The 13,881-nt window shown below is 44.2% G+C and overlaps 1 protein-coding gene across 1 annotated transcript in view; it reads left to right on the top strand.

The window, feature by feature from the left end:
* stx2b (syntaxin 2b) overlaps window positions 1-13,881 on the top strand; it is a 71,063-nt gene that overhangs the window by 40,953 nt on the left and 16,229 nt on the right. Inside the window, exons 6-7 of the mRNA XM_080207978.1 lie at window positions 2,719-2,827; window positions 12,084-12,157. Coding sequence (XP_080064104.1) covers window positions 2,719-2,827; window positions 12,084-12,157 — 183 coding nt within the window. The remainder of the gene's footprint in view (window positions 1-2,718; window positions 2,828-12,083; window positions 12,158-13,881) is intronic.

The raw sequence follows: 13,881 nt of genomic DNA, 5'->3' as shown, positions 1-13,881 counted from the left end.
CATCCAGTAATTCCTTGTTGTGTTTGATTTAGACACTGTAAACATTGCTATTCATTGAATATTAAGACTTGGGTAAGTTATTTTATTGAAGTGCAAGCTTGTGTAGCACTTGGTTTCCAACCACATGTTTGTGAAGATCATTCAGACAGATGGAGAGCTTAATAAAAAGCTTGGACTTCCTGGTCCTTTCTAATGCAAACCTGTTACCATGTGACTGCAGCCAAATCTATCAGCTCCGAATCTGGAATCGCATAAGTGTTTCTGGTTTATATTCCTGGTTTGATACGACCTCAGTGCAGAAAGAGACCATTCGGCCCATCAAGCCCACACTGATGGCAATCCCACCCAGGCTCTATCCCCACATTTACCTTACTAATCCCCCATGACATTAAGGGGCAATTTAGTTTGCCCGATCCACCAAACCTGCACATCTTTGGACTGTGGGTGGAAACTGGAGCACCTGGAGGAAACCCACGAAGAATGTGCAAACTCCGCACAGATGTTTCGCCAAAGTCAGAATTGAACCTGGATCCCCGGCATTGAGAGGCAGCAGTGCTAACCAGAAGATGCATGTGTTAAAGCATTCTGGAATATTCTGAACATGACTGAATGATGTGCTCTTAATAAAAATAAGCTTACTCACGTACACAAATCACAACCCCTTGTGCACATGTACATGGAAACATAGAAAAACTACAGCATAATAGAGGCCCTACAGCTCTCAAAGTTGTGCAGAGCATGTCCCTACCTTAGAGATTACTAGGCTTACCTATAACCCTCTATCTTACTAAGTTCCATGTACTTATCTAAAAGACCCGATCAAATCTACCTCCACCACCGTTGCCGGCAGCCCATTCCACTCACTCACCACTGAGTGAAAAACTTACCCCTGACATCTCCTCTGTACCTACCCCTGAGCACCTTAAACCTGTGTCCTCTTGTGGCAACCATTTCAGCCCTGGGAAAAAGCCTCTGACTATTGACTTGATCAATACCTCTCAATATCTTGTACACCTCTGTCAAGTCACCCCTCATCCTTCGTCTCTCCAAGGAGAAAAGGCCGAGCTCCCTCAACCTATCCTCATAAGGCATGCTCCCCAATCCAGGCAACATCCTTGTAAATCTCCTCTGCACCCTTTCTATGGCTTCCACATCCTTCCTATAATGAGGTCGTCAGAACTGAGCACAATACTCCAAATGGGGTCTGACCTGAGTTCTATATTGCTGCAACATTACCTCTCGACTTCTAAACTCAATTCCTCGATTGATGAAGGCCAGTACACCATTCGCCGCCTTAACCGCAGCTGCTTTGAGCGTCCTACAAACTCAGACCCCAGGATCCTTCTGATCTTCCACATTGCCAAGAGTCCTACCATTAATATTATATTCTGCCATCCGATTTGACCTGCAAAAATGAACCACTTCACATTTCTCTGGTTTGAACTCCATCTGCCACTTCTCTGCCTAATCTTGCATCCTATCAATGTCTTGCTGCAACTTCTGACATCCCTCTACACTATCCACAACACCTCCAACCTATGTGTCATCAGCAAACTTACCAACCCATCCCTCCACTTCCTCATCCAGATCATTTATAAAAGTCAGAGTAAGGGCCCCAGAACAGATCCCTGGGGCACTCTACTGGTGACTGACCTCCATGTAGAATATGACCCATCTATAACCACTCTGCCTTCTGTGGGCGAGCCAGTTCTGGATCCACAATGCAATGCCCCCTCACTTTCTCAAGCCTTGCACAGGGTATCTTATCAAATGCCTTGCTGAAGTCCATATGTACTACATCTACTGCTCTTCCTTCATCAATGTGTTTAGTCACATCTTCAAAAAATTCAATCAGGCTCATAAGGCATGATCTGCCTTTGACAAAGCCATGCTGACTATTCTTAATCATATTATACCTCTCCAAATGTTCATAAATCCTGCCTCTGAGGATCTTCTCCATCAATTTACCAACCACTGATGTTAGACTCACTGGTTGATAATTTCCAGGACTATCTCTACTCCCTTTCTTGAATAAAGGAACAACATCTGCAATCCTCCGGAACTTCTCCATCTCCATTGATGATGCAAAGATCATCGCCAGAGGCACAGCAATCTCTTCCCTCGCCTCCCACAGTAACCTGGGGTACATTCCATCCGGTCCCAGTGACTTACCTAACTTGATGCTTTTCAAAATCTCCAACGCATCCTCTTTCTTAATATCTACGTACTCAAGCTTTTCAGTCCGCCGCAAGTCTGCACTACAACCAAGATCCTTTTCCATAGTGAATACTGAAGTAAAGTATTCATTAAGTACCTCTATTTCTTCCGGTTCCATACAAACTTCCCCACTGTCACACTTGACGGGTCCTCTTCTTTCACATCTCCCATATGTGCACGTGCATGTACGTGCAATTGCAGTCTATCAGAAAATGATCAGTTATGCATGTGTTGAAAACATTTTTTGCAATGTAACTTAGTATTTCATAATTATACCTTTAGTGGTAACAGAACAGGAAACAAGTATACCCAAGTTGTAATGTGTAGCGACTCAAGTCTTGTGTAAAGTTTAATTCAAAGTCATATCGGTCTCTTATTTTTCACACTTTTTCATGTTCATCCTTCAATGGTATCTATTGATTTAAAAACACACCAGGAAGAGTCTGCCTGAAGTCCTCCTCTGTGCTTCCAATAAAGCATTTTCTTCCTCTTAAATTTCAGCATTCGACTCTGTCCCGGAAATTTGCGAATGTTATGACTGAGTACAACGAGATTCAAATCATCTTCAGAGAGCGCAGCAAAGGGCGGATTCAACGGCAACTTGAGATCAGTGAGTGAATCTTATTGAGACGTCTGCTCTTGCATTAAGTAAATACAGACCACAAGCCCACACTAAACCTTGTTTTTCTAAATCCCCTCTTAAATAGGTTCACTTTATGGAATGTATTACAAAGAATGGAATTAAGCTCAAGTAACACTTGAATCTGTAGTTTGATGAAGCTTTTATGTGATGTCTGACTGCAGGGATCCTAAATCAGAACTCCAACTGATTTTATAGAGTTACATATTACTTACAGCACGAACAGGCTGCTTAGCCCTCATACCAATGTTTATGCTCCTTCTGAGCCACCTCCATCTTTTCTACATTCTATTCTGGGCACTGCATCTCGTGAAAGATATTATTGGCTCTGGAGTGGGAATGCAGCTCATCTTCAACAGAGTAATAATGGGAATAAAAGGGTTAAATTGTGTGGACATAAAGGTTACGTGGACAATGTCTATATACTCTTGAGATGCAAACAAATTCTCAGATCAGGCAGTGTCTGTTGGAGAGAAAGCTAACATTTCAGGAGATGATCCAATCATCAAAAACAACATTGCTCTGAAGTTTGAAGACTGAGGAATGATCGGGGGTGTTTAAAATGATGAAATTCAATGGAGTACAGAGCAATGATTCCTCCTGATTCCTAGGAGGGTTGGGAGGGCATTGAAAAGGAGATAAAATGTTAAAACTAGGGCTTGGGCATTCAAAAGTGAAAATAAGAAGGAATCGCCCCCCTCACAGCAGTGAAAATCCGAATTCTTTCCCAAATAGTTAGCGTTGGGAATGTGGAGTTTTTAAAGATTGAGGTGGGTAGGTTTAGCTGCGTACCATGGGTTACGGAACCAAGGTAAATGGATTGAGTTTAGATTCAGATCAGCCAAGATTTAATTGGCTGATCTGAGGGGCTGAATGGCTGCCTTCTAATTTTAGCTTTCATCAAACACTTATTAATTTAGAGTCATATAGGTTTACAGCATGGAAACAGGCCCTTTGACCCAACTTGTCCATGCCGTCCAGTTTTTAACCAATAAGCTAGTTTCAGTTTGGCACATATCCCTCTATTCCCTTCTTACCCATGCAACTGTCTAAATGCTTTCTGAAAGACAAAATTGTACCCACCTCCGCTGTTGCCTGTGGCAGCTCATTCTAGACACTCACCACCCTCGTGTCCCCTCCCCACTCCCTACCTTAAATCTATGCCTCTAGTTTTAGACTCCTCTACCATTATGAAAATATGCTGATTGCCTGCCTTGGAATGTTTTCTGTTGTGGCTGTCAGGAATTTGTTTGATAGATGCCTAAGAGAAGAGGCTGGAACATTTTTTATGATTGTTTAAAATTTCATGCCAGTTCCCATAAACGTTACTTCAGAATATTCTGCATTTGGCATTGCATTTATGATTCCAGAGGTTACAATGTATGGAAAAAGGTGAAACTGGATAAGTGTTATAATTAAAGACAACCGTTTCCTCCAATTTTAACTGTAATCTCCACAAATAGTCATCAATAATTCGAAGTCTGTTGTCTTTGGAAAGCAATGGCATTGTGTCCTCACACTGGAATGGAATTTTCTTCCGGATTTTTTAGGAACAAATTCAAAGATTTTTTTTAAAAAATCATTGTCCGCTAGAAGCTATTTTTGGAAGCCTCAGGGTGTGTATTGCTTCTCCTTTGAGCTGCCGGATGAATGTTTCAGTGCCATTGCTGATGAAGCTTCTTTCACCCTTCAAAGATTAACATGTTAATCAGGCCACCATAAAGTGTGGTCTCAGAACTATCTGAGATACGCAGTTGGGGAGGCAATGGCACAGTGCTGTTGTCACTGGACTAGTAATCCAGACACCGAGAGTAACGCTCTGGGGTCCCAGGTTCAGATCCCCACCAATGCAGATGGTAAAATTTGAGTTCAATAAAAATCTGGAATTAAAAGTCTAACGATGACCCTTGTTAATTATTGTATAATCCCATCTGGTTCACTAATGTCCTTAGGGAAGGAAACCCGCCATCCTGACTTGGTCTGGCCTACATGTGAATCTAGACCCACAACGATGTGGTTGACCCTTAACTACCCCTTCAAGGGAAATTAGGCATGGGAATAAATGCTGACCCAGCCAGTGATACAAAGGAAAAGAAAATTCCAGCACAGGAACAAGCCCTTCAGCCTACCAAGCATGCACTGACCATGCAGCCCATCTGAACTAAAGCCCCTACCCTCCTGGGGACCGTATCTCTCTCTTCCCATCCTATTAATGTATTTGTAATAATGTTCTCTGCCATGCTGAATGATGCCTTCCAGGACAGTGCTGGAATCAGCCTCAAATACAGAGTGGATGGGAAGTTTGTCAATCAAAGGAGACTTCAAGCTATTACCAAAGTGAAGGAGACTGTTCTGAGAGACTTCCTCTTTGCCAATGACTGTGCTCTGTATACTGGCTCAGAGCCAGAAATGCAAGCCAGTATGGACAAATTTTGCATGGCTTGTGACAACTTTGGACTCACCACCAACGTTAAAAAAATCGAAGTCATGCACCATACACAGAATCTATAATCTCAAAGGGCAGAAACTACAGGCAGTGGACCAGTTCACTTATCTTGGCAGCACTCTGTCCCAAGCAGTGACTACTGATACAGAAGTTAACTGCAGAATAGCAAGTTCTGCTTTCGGTAGACTGCGCTCCACTGCCTGGGAACATCGAGGAATCAGCCCAGCAACAAAACTGAAGGTCTACAGTGCCATGGTATTCACTACCCTCCTGTATGCCTGTGAAACATGGACTGTATCGAAGGCATGCAAGACAGCTCAATCATTTCCACATGATTTGTCTTCGCAGAATATTACCCATTAGAGAGCAAGACAAAGTACCAGACACTGAAGTTCTCTGTGGAGCAAGTCTACCATCAGTCCACACACTGCTGATGAGAGCTCAGACCCAGTGGGCAGGTCATGTCATCTATATGTCAGATGAGCACATACCCAAGCAGCTCCTTTTTGGGGAACACTCTGCAGGTATACGCTCGCATGGAGGGCAGAAGAAAGACACACTCAGGGCCTCCCTGAAGTTGCTTGACATTGACACGACCACCTGGGAAACGCTGGCACAAAACTGCGCTGCCTCATCCACAAGGGCTGTCAAGCTTTTGAAGCAAGGTGCGTTACTGAAGCACAAATTAAGCGCAAGCTGCGTAAGTCCAGAGTCACTAGCACAAATTTGTCCAATATGTGCCAGGACATTCTGTGCCTGAATTGGTCTGATCAGTCATCTTCGGACACACCGCAACCAGTCTCAAAATGACTAAAGGTGTCGTGGTTTTCATCGATGACGATGGACAAACAACAATGTATTTGTCAAGATGCCCACATTCCATGAACAAATAAAAAAAGTTGTCAGAGTTCAGATGGAAAGACTGCCCTAAAGCTCTTTAGTTGCCGAATATAGAATCATAGAGTGCAGAAGAGGCCCTTTGGCCCATCGAGTCTGCACCGACACATTAGAATCACCTGAATATACAAATTGGCAAGGAAAAGCAATAGGCCTGAGGATTGGGAGCAGTTTAAAATTCAGCAAAGGAAGACCAAGGGATTGATTAAGGAGGGAAAAATACAGAATGAAAGTAAGCTAGTAGGGAACATAAAAACTGACAAAGTTTCTATAGATATGTAAAGAGAAAAAGATTGACATTCAGAAATGGGAGAATTCATAACAGGGAATAATGAAATAGCTGAGGAATTAAATTTGTACTTTATTCACGTCTTCCTCTGTGAAGACTGAAGCAATGTGACGCAAGTGCTGAGAGAAGCATGTTTTACTGAGGAGCTGAAGGAAATCAACATTAGAGAAATGGTTTTGGGGAAATTGGGATTGAAGGTGGGTAAATCTCCAGGTTCTGATCTTCATCCCAAAATACTAAACAAAGTGGTCCTGTAGTTGGCTTAAATGAGTCTTTTTCACTTGACAATCAGTGACTAGTGGGGTTCCGTAGGGATTTGTGCCAGGACTGATTACATTATAAATTAATGATTTGAAAGAGGGAACTGAATGTATTATCTCCAAATTTGCAGATGATACAAAGTTGGGTGGGAGGGTGAGCTGTGAGGAGGATGCAGAGATGCTTCAGCGTGATTTGGACAGGCTGAGTGTGTGGGTATCTGCACGGCAGATACAGTATAATATGAATAAATGAGGTTATTCACTTTGGCAGCAATAAATAGGAGACATTATTACTTGAATGGGTGTAAATTGAGAGGTGGATACTCAACGGGACCTTGGAGTCCTTGTGCATCAGTTGATGAAAGTAAGTGCGCAGGTACAGCAGGCAGTAGAGAAGGCAAATGGCCTTCATAGCAGGAGGATTTGATTATAGGGATAGGGATGTTTTGCTGCAATTGTATAGGACGTTGGTGAGGCCACACCCGGAGTATTATGTGCCATTTTGGTGTCCTTATTTGAGGAAGGATGTTGCTATAGAGGGAGTGCAGCGAAGGTTTACTAGGCTGATTCCTAGGGTGGCAGGCCTGTCATTTGAAGAGAGTCGGTCGCACCCTTTAAGAGTTTTGTAAGTTTCAATGAAATTGCCCCTCAAACTCTAGAGAATACATGACCAATTTCCTCAATCTCTTAGAAAACAATCCCACCATCTTCGGGTGAGCCTTCCTCCTTCCTTGGATACAAAGACCAAAACTGTACACGATGCTTCACAATTGCAACAAATACAACTTTTCTCCTGTACTCAAATTCACCTGTGATGAAGAGCAGCATACCATCTGACTTTCTAATTACTTGCTGCATCTGCTTGCTCTCACTTTGTGACTCATGAGCAGTGATCCCTTTGGGCAATCAACACTTCCAAGCCTCTCCCCATTTAAGAAATATTCTGCCTTTGTTTCTTTCTAAAGTGGATAACCTCTCACTTATTCACATTGCATTCCAATTGCCTTCATTCTAAGGATGAAGGACTATAGTTACGTGAATAGATGGGAGAAACAGGGGGTTGTGCTGCATAAGGGCAGAGAAGGCAAAGAGGAAATGTGAGGTGTTCAGCATCTGAGAAATGGATTCTAATAGCTGGAAGGTCATTAAGCAAAGTGCATAGATGAAAGGTGATTGTCCAAAGAAGCAGAGGAGACATCAGGAGGAACTTCTTTTTATGCAACATGTTAGGATTTGAAATTCGCTGCCTTGACAGGTGATGGTAGTGATTCAACATGTGGCCTTAAAAGGGAAGTACTTGAGAGAATATCCCTGCGGTTCCTGGAAATGAGGAAAAAGTAGAGAGCAGCAGCTCCAACTGGATTACTCTTGAACGAATTGATATAAGCTGAATGGCTTGTGCTGTCATAGAATAATAGAAACTCTGCAGTGTAGAAGAGGCTATTCAGCCCATTGAGATCTGTACTGACTTTCTGACAAAGCATCTTACCTAGGCCCTATCCCCATAACCTCTCATTTCCCACAGCCAATCCACCCGACCTGCACATCTTAAAACACTAAGGAGTCGATTTAGTATGGCCAATCTACCTACCCTGCAGAATTTTGGACTGAGGAAGCCCATGCAGACACGGGGAGAGTGTGCTAAACTCTGCATCAACTCACCCAACGCCGAAATTGAACCTGGGTCCCTGGAGCTGTGAGGCAGTAGTGCTAACCACTGTGCCACCACCCATTTTATTTTGAGATTCTGTGAATATGTTGGAGAAATGCAACATTGCATTGTTACAGTCTGCATTGCCACTTGGAACTGAGGAACATTGTCATAGAAATCCTACAGTGCAAAAGGAGGCCGTTTGCCCCATCGAGTTTGCACCAACAACAATCCCATTCCAGGCCATATCCCTCCCCACCGGAGGCCATATCCCCACAACCCCATACATCTATCTGGCTAAATCCCTCTAATCTACACATCCCGGAACATTAAGGGGCAATTTAGCACGGTCAATCAACCTAACCCGCACATTTATTGCCCTGAGCAATAAAAATGCAGGCTGTCTTCACATAAGCAAGTATGGAATTGGGTGAAGAGAAAGTAGCCCAGCCAATGCAAAGGCAGCATGTTGTTCTGCCTTTTGGCAGATTGCTAACATAGGGAGAATTGTCCAAGATGTGGATGTTAATTTCAGTTACTCTCTCCACCCCCGCCCCCCCACCACCACCTCGTTTTTGGAAGATGCTTTAGTACCTGCCAGCTGTGGTCAATATGTAGCAATCTTTGCCTGTCCAGCCCCTCCAGGATTGTGGGTTCAAACCCCTCCCCAGACTTGAAGCTGTCTCTCCAGGGTAGTGCTGAAGGAGTGCTGCACTGTGGGAGTTGTTGTCTGTCTAAATGACGTTAAGCGAGATACAGTCTAATCACTGACTCTGAAAACGTCCCAGGGCAAATCAGTGGAGGTGCAGATGTCTTTTGGGGTTTTGGGGCTGGAGGAGATTGCAGAGCTAGGGAGAGATAATTTACATATCTTTATGCTTAAATTTATAAACGCAACACTGCGCTGCATTTACTTGTCTGTGACAGTTGTGTTTTTATGCACCATCTAGATTGCATCATGGACTCTTTCATGAACTCCCAACAGGGCTATTGGCTTTCTGTCATTCTGAATGTACTGACGTGTGCTTATTGTGGCCAATGGGGTATTTAATAACCCATTCTGAAATCCTGTAACAGACTAGCACTTTAAAGAGAACGAAACAATTTAGCATTCGCATCAATGACAAGTGCTTATTGAAATAAATCCCCACTCATTGTGCAGTCGTTGATCTTATCTGATGTGGAATGTGTGAAGTCAGGTTTTCTATAATTCACTTGCCCTTCTCCAACTGTCAGTTACTGAATATTTTCACCTCCATTCTCTCTCTCTCTGTCTATTCAGCTATAAAATGTTTTATGGCAAAATTTTAAAAATTGTGCTATGGATGAAATGCATTGGAAATAATTTTTAAGGGGATTCCTTGTGTAAAAACATTTGTTTTTTGCCCTCAGTTATTTTGTGATCAGATATTACTTGGCCAAAAGCTCCATTCTCTCACCACCCTCTCTCCTTTACCTGGCAACTGTATGAGCTTGAACCAAATTGTTCATGGCCTTGGTGTCATTTTTGACCCCCAGTTGATCTTTCAACTCTGCACTGTCACTACGACCATAATTCCCACTTCCCTAACATCACCTGACTTGGGTAGCACGGTGGTTAACACTTCACAGCTCCAGGGACCTGGGTTCGATTCCTGGCTTGGGTCACTCTCTGTGGTGTTTGTGCATACTCCTCGTGTCTGCGTGGATTCCCTCTGCTCTGGTTTCCTCGCACAGTCCAAAGATGTGCAGGTTAGGTTGATTGGCCATGCTAAATTGACTGCAGATGCATAGGTTAGAGAGGATTAGTGGGTAAAATATGCACGGATTGGGGGTAGGGCTTGGGTGGGATTGTGGTTGGTGCAGACTCGATGGGCTGAAAGGCCTCTTTCAGTACCGTAGGGTTTCTATGATTTCTATGTTCTGACAAAATCCTCATCCATCCCTCTGTTACATCCCTGCTTGATTATTCCAACACCATCCTGGCCAGCCTCTCATTTTACCCCTCACACCCTTTATCCAAATTTCACTGCCCGTGTCTAATTTGCACAGAATTACCTGTGATTACTGTCCTGTACGGACTACCTGTTAAACAATTTTTATTCATTCCTGTGACATGGGCATCGCTGGCTGGCCAGCATTTATTGCCCATCTCTATTTGCCTTTAGAGGGCATTCGAGAGTCAAGCACATTGCTGTGGCTTTGGAGTCACATGTAGGCCAGACTGGGTGAGAACAGCAGATTTCCTTTCCTAAAATACATTAGTGAACCAAATGGGGTTTCCTGACAATCAACAGTGGTTTCATAGTCATCAGTAGATTCTTAATTCCAGATATTTTTATTGAATCCAAATTCTACCATCTGCCGTGTTGGGATTCGAACGCAAATCCCCAGAATATTAGCTGAGTTTCTGGATTCGTAGTCTGGCAATAATACCACTAGGCCATCGCTGCTTCATGCTTTGGTTTTAAAATTTTCATCCTTGTTTCTAAACCCTTTCATGGCCTGGCCCTACCCAGAACCTTTAAAACTCAATGTTTTTAATCAGGCTTTTTGCCACCTGCTCTAATCTGTCCTTTTGGGGCTTAGTTTGCTTGGGACAGTTTCTCAACATCCTGGGGATTACCATTGATCAAAAACTGAACTGGACTCGTGGTATAAATACCATGGATAGAAGGCAGCATGGTGGCACAGCACCAGGGATCCGGGTTCAGTTCCAGCCTCAGCGCTCTGTCTGTGTAAAGTTTGTACATTCTCCCTGTGTCTGCATGGGTTTCCTCCAGGAGCTCTGGTTTCCTTCCACAGTTCAAAGCTGTGCAGGTTAGGTGGATTGGCATGTTAAATTGGCCATAGGGGGATTAGTAGGGTAAAATGTGGGGTTATGGATATAGGGCCTGGGTGCAGACTCAATGGGCTGAAAGGCCTCCTGCACTGTAGAGTTTCTGTGAAGTAGTAAGTCAGAGTAGGAATCCTGCAGCGAACAATCATCTCCTGACTCTCCAAAGCCTGTCCATCATCTGCAAGGCACAAGTCAGGATTGTGGTGGAATACTCTGCCTGGATGGGTGCAGCTCCAACAACACACTAAGCTCAACACCATCCAGGATAAAGCAGCTGCTTGATTGGTACCCCGTCCACCAACTTAAACATTCACTCCTCCACCAATGCCAAGCAGTAGCAGCAGAGTGGGCCATCTATAAGATGCACTGCAACAATTCAACTCGGAAAGCCTCTTCCAAACCCATGACTGTTGCCGTCTAGAAGGGCAGCAGTCACATGGGAACTCCACTACCACCCACAAGTTCTCCTCCAAGCCACTGACCATCCTGACAAGGAGAAACAGAGGAGCTGAAAACGGCAACAGCAGAACATCAAATCTTTACTGGAGCTGACTCTTTGAAGGGCAATGGAAATGGGTTTTTCAAAAGCCAGCTGTAATGGAATGGGTCCATACGTAACTTCCTCTTCAGATGCTTCCTCGCTCTCGCCTGCATTGATGAGTGCCCCATCTTAACTGATTTAAAGATTGTCCATTTTGGGCCTCGAGTGAGTGGTAGTTTTGCACTGCTGATTTAAAGCAAGATTTTGGATATTCCTTTACTGCTTTTTATAATCCGTTTGTCGCTTTGTAGCCTGCAGATTGGGAAATGGAATGACAGCACATTGGAAATCTTTGCGTTAATTGTGCCTACTTTGCTTTGACAGCTGGGAAGACAACCACTGATGAAGAACTGGAAGAGATGTTGGAAAGTGGCAACCCATCTATTTTCACATCTGATGTAAGCAAAATGCTGCAATCTGAAATATGTACAGAAAATGCTGGAAATGCTCATCAGGGTAGGCTGGTATGGAAGGGCTGTCTTACGAGGAAAGATTGAACGAACTTGGGCTGTTTTCCCTTGAGCGACGTCGGCTGAGGGGGGATCTAATAGAGGTTTATAAGATTATGAAGGGGATAGATAGAGTAAATGGTGTTAAGCTTTTTCCGCTATTAGAAATGGATAGAACGAGGGGTCACGGGCTTAGGGTGAGGGGGGCTAGGTATAAGACAAATATTAGAGGGCAGTTTTTCACGCAAAGGGTAGTGAGGGTGTGGAATGCACTGCCGAGTAAGGTGGTGGAAGCAGGCACGCTAGGGTTGTTTAAGAGTCACTTAGACAGCCACATGAGCAGGCTACATATAGGGGGATATAGTAGGCCTTACTAAACATTGTAGGCTTGGGAATACGTTTGGCCTCAGGGATGTTACAGTCTTTGCCTGTTTAATAATGAATTTTTTTGTCTCCACAGGCATTTAAGTCCAGCAAGGGGCATGCATGCGGCAGGTTGTAGTGGGCTGCTCTTGGACGTTGCTTCGGGAGTTGCCTATTGCTTCATGTCGTTAGTGTGCTTAAACTGGACCATCTCGAGGGCAACATGACAGCTCAGAGACTATCTCTGTTGCTGTGCGGACACATGGATTTGGGCCTGTGTCTGTGGGAGTTTGCACGTTCTCCCCGTGGTTGCGTGGGTTTCCTCCGGGTGCTCCGGTTTCCTCCCACATCCCCAAAGATGTGCTTTTAGGCTGATTGATTGGGTACTAAATTGTCCCTAAATTGGACCTCCCTGATCCTCGCACATTAGGCGTAGACTAAAATCATGAATAGGACACTGGGACAGTGGGACGGCGGCGCGGGCTCGTTGGGCCGAAGGGCCTGTTTCCCGTGCTGTGTTGTTCTGTTCTTTGGTAGGCATGGTGGCACAGTGGTTAGCACTGCTGCCTCACAGCGCCAGGGACCGAGGTTCAATTCCAGCCTTGGGTCAATGTCTTTGTGGAGTTTGTACATTCTCCCCGTGTCTGCGAGGGTTTCCTCCAGGTAATCCCGTTTCCTCCCACAGTCCAAAGATGTGCAGGTTAGGTGGATTGGCCATGCTAAATTGACCCTAGTGTCAGGGGGATTAGCAGAGTAAATATGTGGGGTTAGGTGAATAGAGCCGGGCTTGGTGCAGACTTCATGGGATAAATGGCCTCCTTCTGCACTGTAGGGATTCTATGGTTCAGGCAGCATTTGTGGGGAGTGAGTTAATGTTTCCGTTCTAACAGACTGAGTTGTTGACCTGAAACATTAAATCTTTTTCCACAGCTGCTCCCTGATCTGCTGAGTGTTTTTATAATGGCATTTATCTGGTTTAACTTCTACAGTTTATAGAAAGCATGATTTAAAAACATGAATAAACGCTTTTTGCCAGCATATTGCTGTGGAGCAGTGAGATGAGTGTACGGACATTTCATTTCTCGCTCCTCCCCCACCCATTATGGCTCTGAGTAGAGCTCTCAACTCTGAATCATAATGTCATGAGTTGAAGCCCCAAGCCAGAGATTGTATCCAATTCCCAGGCCAACACTCCAATGCCACACTGAAGAAACGCTGTCGGAAGTGCCAGCTATCAGATGAGACACTACGCCAACGCTCTGGGAAGTTCTCCCAGTTTACTGAGTTCCCAATCTTTGATGGAATGAATA

Source organism: Carcharhinus amblyrhynchos, chromosome 20 (assembly GCF_965287045.1).
Source record: "Carcharhinus amblyrhynchos chromosome 20, sCarAmb.v2.hapA, whole genome shotgun sequence".
NCBI classification, from domain to species: domain Eukaryota; kingdom Metazoa; phylum Chordata; class Chondrichthyes; order Carcharhiniformes; family Carcharhinidae; genus Carcharhinus; species Carcharhinus amblyrhynchos.
Note: the sequence above shows the minus strand (reverse complement) of the source record. Positions and strands in the feature narration are given on the sequence as shown.